Source organism: Equus caballus, chromosome 27, assembly GCF_041296265.1.
Source record: "Equus caballus isolate H_3958 breed thoroughbred chromosome 27, TB-T2T, whole genome shotgun sequence".
Taxonomy (NCBI): Eukaryota; Metazoa; Chordata; class Mammalia; order Perissodactyla; family Equidae; genus Equus; species Equus caballus.
The window spans coordinates 50858990-50881128 of NC_091710.1; the positions used below are offsets into that span (position 1 = coordinate 50858990).

Genomic DNA, 22139 nt, shown 5'->3' on the forward strand with positions numbered 1-22139 from the left:
CAATTAGATCAAGTTTTCTACAGTGCTGCTCAGGTCAACAATGTCCTTAGTGATTTTCTGCCCATTGTATCTGTCAGTGACTGAATAAGGGATGTTGAAATCTCAAAATATAATAGCAGATTTGTCTATTTCTCCTTGCACTTCTATTAGCTTTTGTATCTGGTATTTTGTCACTCTATTTTTAGGTTCATATACCGTAAGGATTGTTATCTCTTCTTGGAGAATTGACTCCTTTATCCTTATATAATGCCCATCTTTATCACTAATAATTGGTTTTGCTCTGAAGTGTTCTCTGTCAGAAATCAATAAAGTGACTCCAGCTTTTGATTAGTGCTAGTATGAACAGTCATGCCTTGCTTAATGACGGGGCTGTATTCTGAAAAAAGCTTTGTTAGGTGATTTCGTCATTGTGGGAACATCATAGAGTGCACTTACACAAACCAAGGTGGTATAGCCTACTACACACTTAGGCAATATGGTACTAATCTTATGGGACCACTGTCATATATGTGGTCCATCCTTGACTGAAACATCACTATGCAGCACATGACTGTATATTTTTCTCCATCCCTTTACTTTTAATCTACGTTATTTTTATATTTAGGTTGGCTTTCTTGTAGACAACATAGAGTTGGGTCTTGTTTTTTGATCCACTCTAAAGTGATTTTTGGATTAACATCTACCATATTTGTTAATGTTTTATATTCCTTGCATTTCTCCTTTGTTTCTCCCTCCTTCTTTTTCTGCTCTCTGTTATTTTAGTTGAGCATTTTAGATGATACCATTTTACCCTACCTCTTATCATATCAATTATACTTCTTTCTATTTGTTAGTGGTTACTTAGAGTAAGCAACATACATTTTTAACTAATCTAAGTTCACCTTCAAGTAACATCATCCTGCATCCCATGTAGCTCAGTACCTTATAGGAGAGCATTCCCAATTCCTTCTTATAATCCTTAGGGCATTGCTGTCATCCATTTCATTTAGCTATGTTATATAATAACAATTCATTGTTGTTATTATTATTTTGAATAAATCGTTATGTGTTAGAGCAATTAAGAATAAGAAAAATGAAAGATCTTATTTTACCGTCATTTATTTCTTCTCCAACACTCTTCCCTTCTGGATGTAGATCCAACTTTCTGACCTATATAATTTTCCTTCTTTCTAAAGAATTTCTTTTAAAATTTCTTGAAGGGCCAGTCTACTGGTGAAAACTTTGCTCAGTTTTTGTTTGTCTGAGAAAGTTGCTATTTCCCCTTCACTTTTGAAAGATAATTTTGCTGGGTATTAAATTCTAAGTTAGTGATTTTTTCTTCTTTCCTTTTAAATATTCCACCCCATCCTCTTGCTTACATGGCTTCTGATTCCACTTTAATTCTTATGCTTACTCCTCCATGGTAAGATGTTTTATTTTCCTTTGGCTTCCTATAAGATTTTCTCTTTTTCTTCATTCTTCTGCCTCTTGAATATGATATGGCTAGGTGTGGATCTTTTGTTTTTAATCCTACTTGCCATTCTCTGAGCTTCCTAGATATGTGATTTGGAATTTTCATTAATTTTGGAAAATTCTTGGCCATTATTACTTAATTTGGGTTTTTTTGTTCCTATCTCTCTTTCCGGTATTCCCATTAAGTATTTTTACATCCTTTGTAATTGTCCCACAGTTCCTGGATATTCTACTGTTTTTTCAGTAGTCTTTATTTTTTTCATTTTAGTTGTAGAAATTCCCATTGACATATCATCAAGATCTGTAATTCTTTTCTCAGATATGTCCAGTATACTGATAAAACCATCAAAGACATTCTTCATTTCTATAACAATGTTTTTTATTTCTATCATTTTCCTTAATTTTTATTATTGTTGTAAATACACATAACATAAAATTAAGTATCTTAACCATTTATAAATGCACAGTTTAGTGTTATTAATTACATTTATATTGTGCATCCATCACCACCATCCATCTCCAGAACCCTTTTCATCCTTCAACACTGAAACTCTGTACTCACTAAATTATGACCCCTTCCCCCATCTTTTTAATTCTTCATTAGAGTTTCCCTCTCTCTTATTTCATTGCCCATCTGTTCTTGCATATTGTCTACTCATCCCATTAGAACCCTCAGCATACTAATCACAGTTATTTTAGATTCGTGGTCTTACAGTTTGAAAATTTCTACCACATCTGAGTCTAGTTTTTCAGAATATGCTCTTTCTTGCCTTTATCACACTTAGTAATTTTTTGTTGAAATCCAGACATTATGTATGGGGTAATAGTAACTGAGATAAATATGCCTCTAGTATGAGGTTTTTTTGTTAATCTGGCTAGGAGTTGGGCTGTGTGTACCATTTGCTGTAGCTGTAGGTGTCAGTAGCTTCCATTTCCTCTAATGTTCCCTGGTTGTCTTTGGGTTCTCCTAAACAAGCTCATTTTAAATAGACTCTGTGCTTGCAGCTCTTTATAGTTGTAACCCACTGTTATTATACTGGAGACTGTCGGCACGGTGGTAAAGTGTGGGGGAGAGGAGACATCCTATAATCTTAGGATTAAACCTCAGTCTTTTCCTGGCCTGTGTCCCTGCAGCGTGACCTTCACAAGCATTGATCAGCTTCTCCCCTGCACTTAGTTGAGACAGGAAGGCAAGGTGGGGCCGGAGTAGGGGCAGCACCCTTCCCCCAGGAGGAATATGACTCTAGTAAAGTCATTTTCCCAGGAGAGTAAGCTCTTGATATAGAGAATTCTATGGACATATTTCATACACTGTTTCTCCTTACCAGAGCCACTCGGGGTTCATTTTTGCTCTACACTATGATAATCTGGTAGATTTCCTGGAGTTAAACCCAGGAAAGTGTGGGGTTCCCTTCGTCCCTGGCACTCAGTAGTTTCTCATCCTCATGCTAGTCCGCACTCAGACTCTGGCAATTTGTGAAAATTACCACAAGTGTTCCTACCAGTTTATGGCTCCAGAGGCTTATGCTCCAGTTAACCACATCTTGGGTGTGACTCTTTCTCCAAATTTGAGGTGGCAGTTTGCCCTGTGACCTCAGTTCTCTCAAGGGACCAAGAAAAATCACTGATTTTTAGTTTGTTCTGAATTTTTCTTATTTTAATGGTGGGAGTGGTGATTTCTGGGTTTTTCACATGTAGTAGCTGAAAACAGAAGTCTCTTTGCCTAAGGAACTAGGAAAGTAACGTTTTTTTCTTTTTTCTCCCAAGAAGAAGATATCAGATTTTTTTTGAATTTCTGTTTTTCAGCATCTATATTTGAATTACTTTTGTATGTTTTTCTCCTAAGAGCCCCTTTCTTTTTATTATCATCTAAGTTGCTGATTTTCCTCAGAATTCTGATCAAGTAGATAATCTTGAATCTAGGGTAGTTTTACTCTGAGGCTCATTAACGACCATGACTAAAACCAGCCTGTGACAGGCTGGGAGTGCCCATGGGCCATAAACCATGGTGTTCTGGTTTGTTTGCTGTCAGGAGACAACACCCCACCCAGGCTACTCTCTCCCCAGGCTGCCACCAGTCACTGAATAAAAACAGAGCAAACTCAGATCTGTGCCATGTCTGCCAATGTAGGAGTCGTCTAAGGGAAACCTTAGCTCTGGGGTCCCCATTTACAATGCTGAAATGTCTTGCACTGCAGTCTGAAGCTATTCCTACCTACCTCCACCCCACCGTTTCACAGGCATCGGACTCCTAACAAGGTCAAAGACTTTCCCTGCCCAGTCTTGCTCCTTTCCCTTCATCATCCACAAGCGTTCCCACAGTAAATGTCTTTCTCTTCTAATTACATTTGACATCTGCCTCATGGAGATACATATTGTCCTCATCCCACAGGTTTTCTGTTCCAGAAATTTGCTGAGATCCCTTGGCATTCATAACACCCCATGTCTCACAGCATCCTTCTTTATTTCTTTCTGTGTCTTCATTTCAGAAGGGCCCCATGAATAATGGCTTCACCTCAATTGCCTACACCGCTATTTCAACAAGAAGCTCAGACTGAAATTTACTGGGAGCAATTTAATGCCAATTGAACTGAAACAGAACTGAAAGTCCCCTCACCCAAATCACAGACTATCTAGAGAACATCTAATTCAATTATTGTTTCAGATGGGGAAACAAATGATGTGACTTGCACTAGGCTACAAAGAACTCCTCTCAATGGGTTATTTCTATGCGATAATCTGCCCCCCTACTCTGAGCACTATCTCGCTGACACTTCTAATGTCCCCAACGCCTGCCCTTGTGCTGCATGTAGTGAGTGCTCACCCACGCGTGCTGGGTTTTGAGAAACTTCAGCAATCAGGAGCAGCACTCTGCCCATAAAGAGAGCTGCTCCTCTCCTGCCTGGTGGTAATTCCCACACACCTGCTTCTGCGTCTCTTCAGCAACCCTTGCAGCATGAGGATTCTTGTCCTGCTCTTAACCATTTTTCTTCTACTCTACCAAGCTCCTCCAGGTAAAAAGAGACTCTCAGCTAGAAATTGCAGAAGATGGCAGGTAAAGAAAAAACTTGACTAAGAATAAACAACCTGTGGGATTCAGCAAACTTCTTAATCTCTCTGCCCTGATTGAGACCATGAGTAAAATGCAGTAGAAGGCTGCCCTCATAAACACTTCCTAGCACCAAGGCTTCATAGCTCAAAAACGTAGGGGTCTTAGATGTCATTGGGGATTCACTAACCATACTTATTGCATTGAAGGGATATGCAATAATTCATTGTTGATTTTCTGGAAAGAGATGCCTTCTCCCCTTGATGGCCCCCATCAGGCTCCCTCTGAAAAGTTTTGATGTGCAAAGAAGGGGGCCTATTCACCCTCTTAAATCATCCAATGCCTCTTCAGATCAAGTCAGGGGATTAGAATTAAGAGGAATGCAGTGATTTCGGTAGATAAAAAAATTTGTTGATAACACAAATAGCAGGTGTCTTTGGAGTCTGCTGAGGAAATTTCAAAGTTAGATGGAGCTATCAGCAATGTGTTGACTCCTATGTTAATCTATGCACCCAGAAGCACACAGTTTTATGACACTACAGTTGGAAGGGACATGCAAAGTCATCTAGTCTAATTCCCTCCCTTTAAAATCTGAGCCAAATGCTCTGCATGTACAGTGAAGGAAAATAGCTTGCCCAGAGCGACTGAAATCTAGCTGTGCTGGGATAAAACCAATTGTTCTGACTTAAGGAACCCCCAAGGCTCTCCCCAAGCTCCTTGGTAGGTTTGCAATGCTCACGGGGATGCCCAGGCCATCCTCTTTGCCCAATTCCAGCGTGCATCCATGCAGCGGTACAGAAGGGTGATTTCTTTTTCTCAAAGGGTCATGTTTAGCTTAACTCTTTCTAACTTGTATCTTTTTCCTGGGTCATTTCCCATGGATGTTTCTCAGAATTTCTGCTATCATCATACTCTGGACCTGTCAAACCATGATAGTAATTTATTTATCACAAAACAGGTTCCCCTCAACCTCTGATCATGAGATAAAAAACCTGGTGAGATTGAAAGCCTGAATTTGGGTCCCTCCAGAGCCAGGGGGATGCTCGTGCGGAGCTGGTCAACATTGCCTGCATCTGGCAGCTGAGGGCTGGGTCAGATTGGCCTCTACAGTCTGATTCTGAGAAAGGCCCTCAGGAGGAAGGCGGTAGGGAGGAAAAGTGGAAGGGAAGGCAGGTGAGCACGAACTACAGTGATGCCCACCCCTCATCTGCTCCTCCTCCTTCTGGTAACTTTGGCTTTTACACACTTCCAGGACCTTGAAATGCCCACAAAGCTGGAGGATGGATGCACAGGAGGGCTATCGGTTAGGTAAGCAAGAGACTCAGTGTAATGTGGTCTACTTTGGAAAGTATTTATTACTCAGTGAATAAATTGAATTCAGAACCTGTGCTCTCTCTTTTGCATTCCATTTAGTCTAACTGTAAGACACAAAAACTGGGGTTTGGCCCCAGTGTTGACATTAAGTTGTTGTGTGATCTCAGGTGTCACTTTCCTCCTCCGGGCCTCAATTCCTATCTCTAAATAGATGGGCTATGAGGGTTTGCTTGAAAGTGACAGTCTAGCATTTCAAGGTCTGTACTCTCTTTCTGTTCCATTCTGATTCTACCCTAAGCTTCACTGTCCCTGAGCTCACTTAGGGTCCCCGTGTTCTTCCTTTACCTCCAGGCTGTACAACAGCTGGCTCAAAAATGTCAGAAATCATATATTTGGTCCCCAGTCTCCACATACCCACTCAGCATAACAAATATTTCAGCTCACCTCACTCTTTTCTTCATTGCCTTGCACTCTGACCTCAGGTCTCAGTACTGAGGACGTCACAGCAAGGAGCCTCTTCAGTATTCTTCAAAGTACATTATTTTGTGAACATGCTTTTTATCCTCATCTACACCCTGAACAGAGAACCCTCACAGTTAGGCACTGGAAATAGGAGGCTTTCTTTACCAGGACAAAGGAAATCATAAAACCTCAGCCCAAGGATAAGCAACCTGGTTGAGTTGTCCTGCCCCTTTTGATCTGTGGAAAATGGACAGATGAGGAGAGAGACGGCTCAGGGCTCAGGCATAATAAGGACCTTAGGCCTGGACCCCCTCAAAGGGTGCCATGTGCAGCCTCGACTGTGCACATCACACCCCCCTTTCCCAGAGCTCTCCTGACACCTTCGCCAAACCCTGTTCCTGCCCAGTGCAGGAGGCACCTGTCTACAGAACCACCCCAGGCAAAGTTCTCCAGGGAGGCTCTTTCAAGCCACCGTCTACTTTCCCTCCAGCATCAACCATGCTTCTGGGCTCTCCTGGATGTGAGATGCAACCAGTTTGACCCGTCAGGCAGCTGCAGGTTTAAATAGCTACTTTCAGCCTCATTGAGCGCTCCCAGAGACCTCTAGTAACTAACCCCACATCTCCTGCTTACTGTTCTGGGCCAAGGGTCAAAGGCTCAGGATTCTATCTCCTCTCGTCTCCTCTCCTCACATCTACTCTGCCATAGTCGATCCTTGTCTATCCAATCATGAATTCAACAGGTAATTACTGAGCACATGTGTGTGCCTGGTAGTGAGTGAGCACATGATGGTGAGCATGTGACATAAACGTTGTCCTCCCACTCAGGGAACTTAGAATTCAACTGAAAAGACCAAAATACTAAAAACTTATGTAGCTACAACTTGGGATACACGTCATGAAAAATCATTAAAAAATTGCATAGGGAGGGCAAGAGCTCTGGGGCACTTTGCCACATGAGGAGGACAGGGGCCGATTTCCCTGACATTGTGACACTCAGGTTGAGAGCCGAAGGTTCAAAGAGGTCATTCAGGGGAAGAGGAGAAGAGTAGCCCTGGCTGAGGGAACAGTGCGAGTGAAGGCACTGAGATAACTTCAGGAACTGAAGCCGGACCAGTGAGGTCATGGGAGGGAGAGTGAAGGCCCCGTGGAACAGCATGAGTCTGAAGAGGTGGTCCAGGGTCAGAGGAGGAAATCTTTGTAGACCACGGTCAGGGCCTTGGTTGGATTCATTTAAAAAGCAATAGCAAACTCTGGTAGGGATTTTAGGTGTGACATGAATCAATTAAAAATTCTTAAAATCATGCTGGAAGAGTATTAGATGGTGATGCCAATCAGCTAGGAAAGCAGAAGAAGGTGCGGGTATTGGGGTTTCTACTCCTCCAGGACTCCCTAGTCTTCTCCAGAGTCAATTTCACTCATCCCGCATCAAAACTCTGCAGTCAAAGTCTTGCCTTTTGGTCCTCAGGGACGATTAATCACACTGACTTATTCCATTATGTAGTGAGAAGTGACCTTGACGCAGGCAGGATATGTGGTTATGGGACTGCTCGCTGCCAGAGGAAGTGTAAAAGAGAGGATTCATTCATTGGAAGATGCCCCAACATGTATCCATGCTGTTTGAAAAAGAGGAATGCCAACTCATCACACTCTCTGAAATACTGAAACCCTGATCCCCAGAGTCGCTGACAGCTGGACCTCTGAGCCTTCCCTTCTTGAGGCCTCACACCTAGAACATCCCCAGTGGCGGCTGTCAATCCAATTATTAAGTGAGGATTTGCCGAGCTTTCACTCCACGCAGAGCCAATGTAGGAGGTTGTGGCAGAATACGGGCCTCAGGCTTCCGAGCCTCAGACGAGCTTCTCTGGCTGTGAGAAAAGAGGATAGCAATGTGGGTTAAGTGAGAATTTCAACACTTTAAAACATGAACCAAAAAATATATCTAATCAGCCACAAACAGTAAACATCATATCAATTGATCTTGGTAACATTGGTTTTCTTTTCTGATCAAAAGTTCTGCTCAGCAGTTATATATGTCTTTTGTCAATTAAAATGTAAAATAAACCAATATTAAACGCAGTTTTTTGGCCCACACTATCATTCAAAACATAGACCTCCAGGAAGAAAAACAGAAGCGATACTAGGTGATGAGAAGGTAGGGGTTCACTCAAGCAGATGTCTGTGAAGGGTCTCATCCAGCAGATGGCAGCAGAGAGCGGCCCTGCCCCTGGGCAGTGTTGGGCGAATGCTTTGAGACTCATTGTCCGGAAAACTGGCAAAGAAAGGCCAGTAATAAAACATTTGACCTGCCTTTCCTGTCCAAACTGTATTTCAGGGTAACCAAATGGTTCGTGAGCAAAAGATTCTCTCTACAAAAGTGGTCCAGCTAATAAATGAAGGAGGAGAGAGAGAATGAGAATAACACTATTTCACAAAAACCTAGGGAAAGAATGATCTAGCCAATGAATGTCAAAAGCCACTAAAATAAACAAGAATGACCACTTGATGTTATGTGCCTCTTAATAACTGTGCACAACGCCACCTGGGGGCTGTTAAACTGGATTGCATCCTTTTGGCCAGAAACAGTACAATGTCCTTTCATGTAGTCAGCACTCAGCTTCAACATGCGGTTAATGTTGTTTCATCCCTTCATAAGCTCCCTGCCACCCCAATTATTTCCGAGAATATTCAAGATGCCATAAAACTTCATCAGAAAATACTTTGGAATATATAAGTCAGAGAAAAGGACTCTTTAAAAAGTGTAACCACATGGGGTTGGCCCAGTGGCACAATGGTTAAGTTTGCACATTCTGCTTTGGCAGTCTGGGGTTTGCTAGGTCAGATCGTGGGTGCGGACCTATGCACCGCTTGTCAGGCCATGCTGTGGCAAGTGCCCCACATAAAATAGTGGAAGATGGGCACAGATGTTAGCTCAGGGCTAGTCTTCGTCATCAAAAAAAAAGGAGGGTTGGTGGCAGATGTTAGCTCAGGGCTAATCTTCCCCCTCCAAAAAAAAGAAAGTGTAACCACAGCACTATTACCACACCAGAAAATATTAACACTAATTTCTAACTATAATTTAATAGCCAATCAGTGTTCAAATGACCCTGGTGATTTTCTAGGTGCGTTTGTCAGAATCGGTTTCTTAGAACCAGGATCTCAACAGGTCCACTCACTGGGTTTGGTGGTTTGTGTCCAAGGCCTCTTGTAAGGATGGTGTTGCATACTTGCTGTTCCACCTATAAAGTACTGTGCCAAAAATCAGATGTGAACTGAACGAGCCTCTAGATCTCATCACAGTGATTACAGGGGAGAGAGGAACCTGTTAAACAGCCCCCAAGGATGCAACTCTCCACCTGCGTGATGCGGAATATACTATACAACACCGCAACGTTGAATTTAAATCGTGTCCCATCCTGTTTAATGTCCCTCTTCATTATTCTCATACTTTGCATTTTACAAAGTACTTCCACGTACATAATCTCTTCGATCCTCACAGTAAGCTTTTGAATTAGTCAGGATAAGTGGCATCGTCCCGACCACTTAGGTGTGGAAACTAAGGCTCAGAGCGGCTTTCCTAAAGTCGGTCAGAGTCTTGGGCAGGGCGAGGCATAGACCCCACATCCCAGCACACATCAGAGCAGCACAGTGCGGCGCGCTCGAATCCCAGCTCTCCCACCTGGAGGATAACCTTGGGAAGGTTTCTACCTTGACTTCCCATCTGTGATATGGCCGTTCAAACAACACTTAGAAGCTCAGAGCCAACTTCAGATCCTGTTGAGAAGTGATTAGTTTTTGGTCTATGACGATAGAGAAAAGAAAGGGAGTTTTCTAAACTTTATCACCACCAATGGTAGTGGTCAGGGTAGGAAAAACAAGCAGAGAGAAAAAGCATCTCGTCATCAGAAAAAATCACGTAAAATCAGAGTGGGCTTACATCCTGTTTGCCCTGAGGAACCCCAGGGGTTTTTCTTTCTTTGTTGTCATGATGTCCCAAGCTTTCACTTTCTTAAGGAGACGCACTCTGAAATAGCCCCTCTATGTGTAATTCACGTGGTCACATAAATGAACTGCAGCTCTCAGCACTGAAGGAAATTACAGTCAAGCTATTTTAATTTCCCGATGGCTTAATAGCAAAAGACCAAAGATAGATTGCTCTATGTTATTGTTTCTAGAATTAGCAAGAAATATCTGCTGCACTACTTCTACATTCTGAAACTGAATGACATTGCTAGTTTTCTTCTTTCTCTGAAGGATGGAACATCTGTAGGCTGCTGTTCAAAATGGAAGATCAATAATCATTTGAAATTAGTCTAATGAAAATCAACAGATAGAAGAATTGAGTTTGGACATTTTTCGCTTTATAATTTATACATTTGTATTATTTCAAGCTCAGAGAGAGAGAAAGATTGATGGAGAAAACATCTGAGTGAGCAGATCCACCAACCAGGTCCTCCTTAGAGAGAGGAAACATGAAGGGGGTGGAATTTTCAGCACTGACATGTCCTCTTTCTTGCCTCCCAAGTGGCATCCCATTAAATCCTGGACGATATGACTGCGCAATATGCAGAGATATTTTAAGGAGAACATCTTCTTCTGCAATGCCACTGTCATTTGACACCATCTACTTGGTTCGAATGAATCAAGATCTCCATACTAGGCAGCTTAGTTGTATAGACAAAATAAAAATTTAAAAAAGATTTCGAACCACTGGTGAGAATATCCTCTAATGGGTTCTGCTATCCTCCCCACTGCGTGTATTTGGCTTTCAGAAGGTAAATTGTTTCATGGTTTTTCTAGAACGCAGAATGCTGAGAAGAGGACTGGAACTCAGAACATTGTTCTGTTAGGACAGATGTAGCACCAACACTCTTTATACCGATTTCACCTTCATTTATCTGTCAAAAAGGAGAACTAGCTTTTCACTGGTCCCTTCTTTTCAAGGTTATTCTTTTCAGAAGTATTAGGAAGTCTTATTTTATCTTAAGATCTGGACAGAGGAAGTAAGACATAACTATTTTTAGTTCAATTTCTTCATCTATTAGATCAAATTATTTTAATGAATTAGAACAATTATTTGAGGATGATTATCAAAATAAAGCTACATTTTGACTCATGATTCATCACTATTAATGTCTGAATATTAGAATAGGCTATCTTTTTTTTAATAGAGAAGAGCATCTATAGAAATTATTTGCCTACCTAGTCTAAAATTTGCATCACTTTTAGAAAAGATCAGAATTCTACACTTAGACAAATATAAACGCAAGTGCAAGAAATACCTTCTGGATTAGAGCATTAAAAAAAATGTGTAGGTCACGGGAGAAAAAAATCTTGAATGAGAATTGAGTTAACAGCAGCTTTCCACATACCTTCCTCACCATCTACTTTTTGTCACAGTCTGGTAGCTGTGGCGATTAATGGCCCTTGTCATAGGTCAATTGCCTCACATCTCTGCCAGTACTCTCAATATCTTCAAATTGGAAGATTTCCTAATGCCTTAAAATAAAAAGATGTGAATGCTCTTATGCTATCTCCAACTAGTACCTCAGTACTCCCTAATATTGAGTCTGTCACAAGACCTAGAGTAGTGATTGCTGTGTGAGAGCAATGCTGGGACACCTTCTGTGCACATCTGTTCTTAGCTCCAAACCTTCTCTTCCTCATTGTAGCTTCCCTGGATGCTCAGTTTCTGGTGTGGCTGCTGCCTCTTTCTCCATCCACTCTCACCTTTCTCCAAGTGGAGTATAAGTATTTTCATTTACACAAATGATATAAGACATTTTCCCTGGACCAAAGAGCATGTGCAATTGAGAGACATGGGATAAGCATCACACTTTCCAGCATAATGGATGTCATATTGGACATTAGATGCTTGTAATGCTCTTGAACCAGAGCCTATGCTTCCCTGGTTGAGTCCAGACAGGGCTGCCTGGGTTGTGCATGCCTGAGATAATGCAGCAAAACAAACCTCTGGCCTGCCAAGGGGAAGGGGAAGGACCCAGGGAAGAAGAGCCTTTTGCTTAATTATTAATAGAACAGAAAATCCAGACTCAGTAACAGAACATTTATAAGCAGAACTGAATTGGACCCAATGGCATCAATAGTCAGGCATCTGGGGAACAGAGAATAGAAAGGAGAGAGAGACATGAAGAAGAGTCAGATAAAAGAAATTCGAAACAGAAGAGTAAAAGGAGCTGATGGAGTAGTGGAGGAGGCCAAGGACCAGTGAGAGACTTGGGAGAAAGAACAGGGAAAAGAACATGGAACAGCTTAGGAGCCACCTATATGACTTCAGGAAATGACAGTTTTGAAAATCAGATCATACCCGAAATGTTTGTTTATCTGCATGATTTTTTACACTAAAATAAATATGTTCAGGAGATAGAATAGAAACAATAGGACAGCTTTTTTTTTTTTTTATGTCACCATCGTAATGAATAGCAGTGGTTTAATGAGGTGCAATTGAGGAAACTGATTTTATGTTAATGACATACTTATTTTGCCTCTCTCTTTGATTTTCTGCTACTTCTCTCTTTCCCTGTTCTTTCTTGTTCACCAAACCCAGCCAAGGCACTCAGGCATGTTATTTACTTCCTGAGAAAAATGGCTCCATGGTTGTTCCCCCAGCAGTGGGAAAACAATGCACCTACATGTGTCCTCTGGGACTGAGAAATTACTCTGGAACACAGCTCTCCTGGGCACGAGGCCCACTCCCCTGCTCAGCTCTATAAAGGAAGCCCTGCTGCCCGCCCCCCACTACTCTCTGACCATCCCAGCCTGCAGCCCCTCTGGGCTGTGAAGCAATCCCTCCCTCCACTCGCCTCTCTCCTTATGGCCCTGCTGTTTCCAGGTAAGTCAGCAATGTGCCCTGGGCCCGGGGCCAGGGTCTCACCAATGATCACTTCCAGGATGGGAGTCCAGGCTGGGCAGTGAGATACTATGCCTTAGTGTTACTCCCCAAGTGTGCTCTTCTGCTCACTGCCAGACATGCCAATAATCAGGAGGCAAGGTTGTAGGAAAGAAAGAACTTTATTATATCTTGCCAGCAAGATGGAAGATGGCCAACTCATGTCCAAAAGAACTATCTCACAGAACAAAGAATACAGACCAGTTATATACTGGGCCAGTCTCCAGGTGGGGGATGAGGCTGCTCTCTGGGTGGGGCAGACATCTGGTCCCAGTTCCTGATAGTCCTTTGTTTTGCTGGATGTGCATCAGAGAATGAAGCAGCTGCCTTATATCCTGATCTTTCGGTTCTCATTGATGATGGCTATCAGCATAGGCTCTCCTGCCTGGGGATCATTACATTCCTAAGGAACTCAAAAGAACAAAATTTATCATCTTAAAGCAGCTGGGAGGGGCCACAAAATCTACAGAGCATGTCTGGGCTAGTTGGATGTCATTGAAAGTTCCAATATGGTTTCTTTTCTACAATATGGCTTTCCTTATGTCAACCTTGTGTTGAACCAGTATCACTGGGAGCCGATTTCCTGGTGAGGTTTAGGCAGGAGTCTCTGGCTGGTTTGTAAATGACTCTGAATATGCTGATGGCATAGCTTCCCAGGACAGAGGGTCCCTCCCTCGACTCCACTTTCTTATCTTTTATCATTTCCCTTCCCCTTACAGAGGATAGTCTGTGTCAGAAAGGACCTTAAATTTTAGGGGGTCTCAACAACTGTGTTGGTGATGCCCTAGGGGGATGCTCAGGTTGGCTTCCATGAGGTACTCAGGCTCCATTGTACTTTCACACATAATTTACCACTTTGCCTCTCTCTTTGTCTCTCTCTCTGCCTCTCTCTCTCTCTCTCACACACACACACACACAAATGCTTGCAACCCACTCCATCCCATCCTCCACTTCCTCTTCTTTTACAGCTTTATTGAAGCATAATTGTTATACAAAGACTTGCAAATATTAGTGTGTACAATTTGATGAATTTAGACACATGCAAACACCTATAGTACCATCACCACAGCCAAGGGAACAGATGTATCCATCACTTCCCAGAGTGTCCTTTGTGCTGGTGTTTTTTGTGGTGAGAACACTTAACGTGAGATCTCCCCTCAACGAATCTTGAAGCGCACAATACTGTGTTGTAAACTATAGACATTGTGCCATTCAGCAGGTCTCTGGAACTTATCCATCTTACACGACTGAAACATCACATCCACTGAGCAAGAACACCCTACACCCCCTCCCTCCTTCACACTGACTCCCACTTGGAGCGTATGTACTGGGTCTTCCTGGGTCTGCTGAATAGAGAGCTCTGAAAATTCTCCGCTGTGTATTTACTCTTAACCAGGATCATCCAGAGCCAGATATGTTAACCATCAAGGCAGTGAGGGTCCCAGAGAAGAGTCACCTTGACAAGGAACAAATGGGTTTCACATGTTATGCCACTAAGTACAAGGCCACCTCTTGCCACGTACTCCCCCTTATGAGGGTAAGTACAAAAGCTGGTGACAAGTTCATTCAGCTGGGAAACGTTCAGTGAATAAATAGATGGGAAGGTGACTGTGTGCATATGGGTGGGCTGAGCAGTGGTTGAGAGTCAGGACAGGCTGTGTTTCATGAAGATGCTATGTGGATCGATGTATGTCATCATGAGACTGGAATACTTATGGGGACATACAACTCCCTTAAGACATTCAAGCATCATTCTCTAGCTGACAAGCAGGGTTTTTTTTGTGTAGAGCCAGACGACTAAGCAAAACCAGAGAGCGAACTTTATAGAGAAGGAGTTTTGAATCCTAGCAAGAAAAGGATTCCTATCAATGATTGTTTTACAACTTTGGCACAGCGTTACTCGAAAAATGTGAAAGTTCTCAGCAGTATTGAGATGATTCTAGGTTCATCTGCCAGAGGTGGCATAAAGGAAATAATTCCTGCGTTGTGTTCTGGCTTGAACTAGACCGATAATAGGTCTGAATTTATAGTCTCTCTCTTGGAAGAAGCAGAGCTCTATATCTGGAGTTGACTTCATAGTTTTGAACTTGAAACAATGACCCATATGAGGTTTCTAAAATAATTAAAGACATAAAAGTAGACAATAGGATGATATTTCCAGGAGATAAGGGATGGGGGAAATATGTGGAGAGTTTTTGTTCCATAGGTATAAAGTTTCAGTTGTGCTACATGAATAAACTCTACAGATCTGCTGTACGACATACTGCCTATAGTTAGCAATGTGGTATTGTGCATTTAAAAATTTGTGGAGAGGGGAGATCTTCTGTTAAGCATTCTTACCATGAGAAAAACAAAAACGGCAAAAATCAGAAACAAAGAGACACAAGGAAACTTTTGGAGGTCATAGATACGTTTATTACCTTGATTGTGGTTATGGTATCATGGGGGTATGCTTATGTCCAAACTCATCAAATTGTATACATTAAATATGCTCAGGCTTTTGTATATCAAAAAAAAAGTGGACTATCGGGCAGAAAATGTAGTGATAAGAAAATAGTATTAATTGATTGATCAATTAATTCATTGATCTAGAAATAATTGGAATGCATACCGGTGAAAAAAACTAGGAGTGGAAGAGGGCAATATGTTTTCACATTTAATTTGTCTGAAGATCACATCACAAGCCGGTGACAAAGCCAATGATAATCGGTGCATCCTTAGCGTGGTGTCTATCAGAAGTTTTCCCCTGCCAGATACTTATCACTAATTCTCTGATATCGTGCCTCTGTTTGCATTATGTTCTTCTATTTTTTTCTGTTTTTAACACTTACCTCTCTCCCATTTCTATCAATTGTCTTCATAGTATACTATTTAAGATAAAAATCAATGTTTAATAATTCCAGTACTTGAACTCTAGAGTGAGATATCAATTTCACATTACTCAGGTAACTTGGCACACAGTGTAGGTCTCAAATAGTCTTCCAGGCACTCCATCATAATGAAGGGGAAAAATAAATCTTTTTAACTCTTTGAAACTGTACCCTGTGCTACCACTTTTCACCTGATCTGACCTAGAGATCCCAACTCCCCTCCAGGGATGGCTCAATCTGTTACTTGAGAGGACCGCTGCACTTTAATACACGCTTGATAGGGCCATATTACCTCCAAGTTTGCTTCAAAAAGTCCCTATTTGTCCCTTTATACAGAATTCTAAATTATTTTAAGTGGAACATTTGTATTGTAATTCGCCAATCATCATTTTTCTTCCCTATTGCCCCTCACTTAATATTTCTCTTTTCAGGGGTAGCAAAGATGACGTTCAAGCCAGAATCAAGGATCTGATTTTTATACTATCAGATGGTTACATGGAAATAAGAGTGATCATATACAAAAGAAACCCGTTTCCTATCCCTTGTCTTCCTCCACCATATCTCTTCGGGTAAAATGACCAATGTTTGATACTTGAGATGATCTTAAGTGGCTAATGTTGGGCATTTCTTTACACAGAATCTGAACCAGATTTCAAAATTGTTGACTGCAAGAGAAGCGACGGTTACTGTAAGGAATATTGGAATTATATGGAAGTACAAGTAGGCTACCGCTCTAAGGAAAATGAGGCCTGCTGTCGACATCAGAACTGAACTTGCTGACATAGGAACCACAGTTCTGTCCACCTGCCTCTTCTGCTGGGCCACATTATCAATCCAAATGCAGGTTTTTGGGAGAAAGGGTCAAGCAGAGAGGAGCTCAGGCATTATAATCTATGCCAGAGAGTGTAAACAGCTTATTGTAGCTAAAGAAAAGACTGGCTATAAATGGTCTTATAGACTTGATCTTAGAGAAAGTGACTTTGCTTGAGATGTTCAAAATCTTCCAAATCACAGAATTTTTGGTGGTACATGTGGATGTAATAAAATCTCATAGAAAAACATTGAAATAATTTGTTCTTTTGTTTTAAAAATATTTTCTGGGTAACTAATTTTGTCCTAGGCACTGAGAAATGTAATGAATTGGAAACATGAATATGTGGGGAGACAGACATCTAAATGAATAAAAATAATAAAATGCAACATATTCCATAATGTGGATATATCCAAGGCAATATGTGAAGAAGATAAATATAAGAGAATTAAGAGAAGATTCCTCAAGAAATTTGAGCAGGGTTTTGGAGGATGACAAGGAATTTGTTAAGTATAAGTGAGAGGCAGAGATTTCCAGGCAAAGGGTACAGTTTATAGAAAGACAAGGAGACATGAAAGAATGGTTTGCTAAATAAATGGGTAGAGGTAATGCACTAACTGCAAAAGAGACTAATTACAAGTATCAAATGATGCTGGTCTCAGAAATGGTGGGAAATGATCAAAGAATACAAATATTGTGATAAAGACCACAGACTGCTAAAGAAGCGAAGCTTATCAGGTGCTTCAGGAAGTGACATAATTGTATTTGTGCTTTTAGAATATTCTCTCTAACACCAGAATTGGGGATGGACTGGAAATGTGTGAGATGGAGGCAGGAACTCTAGGTAATGGATGATCACATTGGGGGAGTCCAAGGACATCCATTCAGTGACTAACGTGGAGATAATGGTTACAAAGAGGGAACAATTAAGGGGGTTCTAAAGAGACTGATTTTACAGGTTTGGTGACAGAGAAGAAAGAAGGGTGTGGAGTCGATGAGTCGTGTTAACCAATGCCATACACACAGGAAGTGGGGGAGCAGGAGGAGCATGGAGAGGAGTAGATTTGCTTTGGACATGTAGGATTTGAAGGCCTGAGGCATCCAAGATGTCCAGTGGGGACTTGAATAGACTAATTTGGATTCCAGGAGAAAAGAGGTGACAAGAAATAAAAGAGTTGACGTCACTTGTAGGTGGTAACTGAAATCTTGACAAACTCTTATAATCTATCACCCAGGGGCAACTTTCTGAGGGAGCTGAAGGACAACACTGAAGAATGCTAATGTTTAAGTAAAGCTTAGAAAAGAGGAGTCACTGAGGGAGTTGATGAGGGATGTACAAGATGAGGAAGGAGGAATTCTGGTGCAATGCAAGTGGTCCAGGAAAGAAAGTGGAGTCTGAAACAACAGGAAGAGATATTGGGAAAAAGTGAAGGAGGACATCTGTCTTCATGTTTTCTCAGCTACATCTAGCTGAGGGATTGGGCCTCAGGGCACCTGGGTCCTACATCGAGTTCTGTTAGCAACACAGCCTGGGAGATTTCTTCTTAGGATGCCAGTGTCTCCTTCTAAGTGATGAGAACGAAAGTTTACTCAGGGAAGCTTTTTGTTTGTTTTTGGTGTAAGAGTTAAAATAGTGATTATTGTGATAGTGAATGGGTGGAACATATGTGTATGTGAGGAGAAGTTTTTAAAGGAAGCATAAAGTTGAGATGACTGAGAAGGGACGGTAAAAACTAGAGGACCTCCCTGCAAAAAAGCACATCTAAATATGTCACCATTCTCCTTAAAACTCTCTAATGGCTTCCCTAGTCTCTTCACTCACTCATTCATTCATTCATTCATTCTACAAATATCTCGTAAGGATTTACAATGCGCTGGATTCTGTCCTAGATACAGGACATCCAGCAATGAACAAAATCCTCATCCTCTTGTAGCTCACATTCTAACTGGGGAGACAGTCAATAAGCAGGGTGTACCAGGAAAACAGGTCATATAATAGAAAGTGATAAATGATATGGGATAAGAAAAAAGTGAAAAGGAGTACAAATTGTCAGGCAGGGGGTTACATCTTGGGTGCAGGGCTTAGAGAAGGCCTCACTGAGTAAGGACCTAAGGGAAGTGAGGGAGTAGCCCTCCCTATGCTGTTTTGGTGGGTGGTGGGCATTCCAAGGAGAATAAATGAGAAATGCCAGTGCCCCAGGAAGGTATCCTCTTGACATATTTGAGGACCAGCAAGAGGAGGCCGGTGTGGCTACAGCCAAGGGAACTAGGGCGTCAGCCACGAGGCTAGAGGGCAGCAGAGTCAGGTAGCGAACTCGGAGCCAGAGGAAGACTTGGACTTTCACTTTGAGGAAGTTAGGAAGCCATTTAGAATTTGTTTGCTTCTTTGTTCTCCTGTATTTACAGGGAACATTTTATTGACAATATTGGGAGTAAGGTTCAACATCAAACCTGGGCTTTCCTGGGGAAATAGCCTTGTAACATTCATCAGGTTTGTGAGATGAAAACACTGCACACATCATATTTTCTGTCTCGGGAAGCCAAGTAAAAGTCACACTGGATGAAAGCCTATTGTGTCACGTGACTCTGATAGCCAATGTGAGCCTGTGACCACTGCTGTTGACTGAGAAGTATAATTATTATGATAACTCTAAATTTTCATTTGAACACTTGTAAACTTCAGCAACTTCCCATCCATTTCTTTATCCTTAGTCCCTCACTGGAATCCCATCTGAGTATTTCTCATCTTCTCCTGAGTCCCTTCTCGTGGAGGCCCCATAGACGACTGCATTTGAAAATCCTCAGTGTCACCTCAGTCCCATTTGCCCCTGGGTTCCTGACTGTAACCAGATTAGGTAAGTCCCCAGATCTGCTCACCAAGGTCCTTTGTCCTTGCTCATTTTGGAAGATCCGTGGGGCAGATCAGGATTTGTTAGGTGCCACTGAGTGTAGGACACAGACTAAGTGGGAATGGAAGCATTTTTGTTTTTGGTTTGGTTTCAGTTCCTTTCTTCTGGCTTCCATTTGCTGGCCAAGGGTTTTTGGGAAAGTGCACTTCTTCGGTATTTGGTTGTTGTTTGTCTCTTTGTCTGCCCTTTTAAAAACGTTAACATGGGAGTTGCCACATCTATTCCACTCAAAAGCCCCTTGGGGAAGATTTTAGCTGATTGGTCAACCTATGGTTACAAGCCAATGACAAAAAAACAAATGGTATTTTATTATAAAACCACCTGGCTGATCTATGTCTCAGAAAGTGAGGGAAGATGGCCATTGAATGGAACTTTGAATTATTATGCCATCTTGCAGTTGGAGTTGTTTTGTGCGAGGTCTGGAAAAAGGGATGAGATTCTGTACATGCAGGGCTTTATGTAGTTGCATAATCAGGAAGGTGACTGGCCAGTGTAGGGGACTGGAATTGGTTAACCCAAGATATGTCTCTTTGGCATGAGTATTATTTTGGGCTGGTTACTTTTAAAAACTGCAGACATGAGAGAAACTCTGAAAAGCAGAAGTTACCTTTTGTAAGAGACACGCACATTTGTAAGGGAAATCTGCACTTATAAAGATATCTCCCTCTCTGTACCAGGAAGAGGGGGATGACCTTATCTCTAGAAACTCTTATCAATGCAGAAGACAAGGACTTAAATCTGCATACTAACCTTACTCTTGTTAACTGTGCTTTTCTGGTAATCTCCCATAACTGACTCACCCCACCCCCAACATCCTCCTTTGTAGCCGAAGACGGTATTTAAGATGAGAACTTCTGCCATTTTAGCGAGTTGTTCAGTTTTCCTGAGTCTCTGCCATGTATACACGTTATAAATCTTTGTTTAATTTTCTCCTGTTATTCTGTCTCATATGAATTTAATTCATAGCCTAGCCAGAAGGATCTAGAGTGGTTAGAGGAAATTTCTTCTTCCCCTACACCAGGGACAAAGCTGATAGTCCAAAGAAAAGTCAAGCCTCCAGTAGTCAAAGATGCTCAGACACCAGAAGAAAAACTTGATGACAATATGGGTACCCTAAGTGTGTTGAATCTTTTTAATCCTAATTTCAAGGTGACCCAGCCAATAGCAAGTAACCCAGACATTAGAAGGAAGCTCAATAAGATTGAAAGGGCCATAGCTGTGAATTCTGGTCAATTGGTTGAAAATACTTTCAAAGTTTATAATGCTTGAGAGCAGAGTAAATCCAAGCCAATCAAGGTGCTCTTCAAAGCTCACCCAGATGGGAGAAACAGAAAAGGGGACACTAGCCTGGGGAGGAAGGGACACCAGAAATTGGAGAAAAATCAGTGTGCCTATTGCAAAGAAGAGGGGCACTGAAAGAAACAAATGCCCTAAGTTAGAAAAAGTCAGCAAAGAAGAAAAAGAGGGCCCTTCAGAGAAGCTCATGACCTCTTGAGTCCAATAATCAAAGGAGGAAGACGATGACTGACAGGTTCCTCACCATGCTGGTAGCCTCTTTCTAATAGCCCCCCCCCACTAACCCAGGGTACAAATGACAGTGGAGACACAATTGGTTCACTTTCTAATGGATACTAGTGCCACTTTTTCAGTGTTAAACTACAAATGGACATTATTAAGTAATTCCTTGGTTGCCATTGTTGGAGTCACTTGTGAAACTCAACAGAGACCCATGCTGCAACTGCTGGAATGCAACTTGGGAAAACAAAAGCTGAAACATAGCTTTTTATATATACCAGATTGTCCTATTCCCTTCCTTGGGGGAGATGTGGTTTGTAAACTGAATGTTCAGATAACGATTTCACCCAAGAAGAAACAGTTCCACCTACAGGTGCCACTGGAAAATGCACTCAGACTAAAGGCCCTCCTGGAAAGACTGGAAGAAGGTACGAAGAATAGAAATATTTTTTGTTAGTTTTGTTAAAAAAGATAAATTTATCCTAAAGCACTAGGAAAGAAAAAAATTTAAAAAAAGAAAACATGGGACAAATTCTGAATGTAAAAAGTAACTGACAGAAGATTTGTGGAAGCAAAACCCTGAGGAGTTTTGTGCATGGTCAAGTTGGCCAAGATTTAAATAAATTCAATTAAACAAATGAGTTTCCATATCAAGGGTAAGCTGGTGTAAAGTTAGAACTTGACTTTCCTTCTCTTAAAAAGATAATTTCTTGAACTCTTGGTCTGTTTTTAATAAGGAGGTTATAGAAGATTTTTCTTTACTTTTGAGTAAATTTTGACAAGCTCCCTCTGAAAAAAAGTATCCAAGTCCTAAATTAAAAACTTCTTTTGAACTGAAAGAATGAGGA

General features: G+C 41.5%; 1 protein-coding gene and 1 pseudogene across 4 annotated transcripts; both read left to right on the forward strand.

The window, feature by feature from the left end:
* The first annotated feature begins 3810 nt into the window (after window positions 1–3810).
* LOC111770908 (beta-defensin 104A-like) lies at window positions 3811–8782 on the forward strand. Of its 4 annotated transcripts, none has more exons than XR_011433418.1 (3): window positions 4212–4507; window positions 5754–5809; window positions 8612–8782. XR_011433418.1 is itself a non-coding variant. In XM_023630581.2 (2 exons), the coding sequence occupies exons 1-2, from the start codon at window positions 4409–4411 to the stop codon at window positions 7939–7941; spliced, it is 219 nt and encodes a 72-aa protein (XP_023486349.2). In that variant the 5' UTR covers window positions 4254–4408; the 3' UTR covers window positions 7942–8355. The 4 variants fall into 4 exon arrangements, 1 of the variants encoding a protein (XP_023486349.2); XR_011433417.1 differs by lacking the exon at window positions 8612–8782 and adding an exon at window positions 7781–7920 and having other exon boundaries at window positions 4228–4507; XR_011433416.1 differs by lacking the exons at window positions 5754–5809; window positions 8612–8782 and adding an exon at window positions 7781–7918 and having other exon boundaries at window positions 3811–4507.
* A 285-nt stretch (window positions 8783–9067) lies between these two features.
* LOC138921077 (sperm-associated antigen 11B-like) lies at window positions 9068–17126 on the forward strand (annotated as a pseudogene).
* The last annotated feature ends 5013 nt before the right edge of the window (window positions 17127–22139 follow it).

What these genes read in the sequence shown, in the direction of transcription:
- LOC111770908 (XM_023630581.2), top strand. Translation starts at nt 4,409, where the DNA reads ATGAGGATTCTTGTCCTGCTCTTAACCATTTTTCTTCTACTCTACCAA. An exon ending in ACTCTACCAAGCTCCTCCAG is followed by an intron (nt 4,467 to 7,780) that starts GTAAAAAGAGAC and finishes TCCATTATGTAG; the next exon opens with TGAGAAGTGACCTTGACGCA.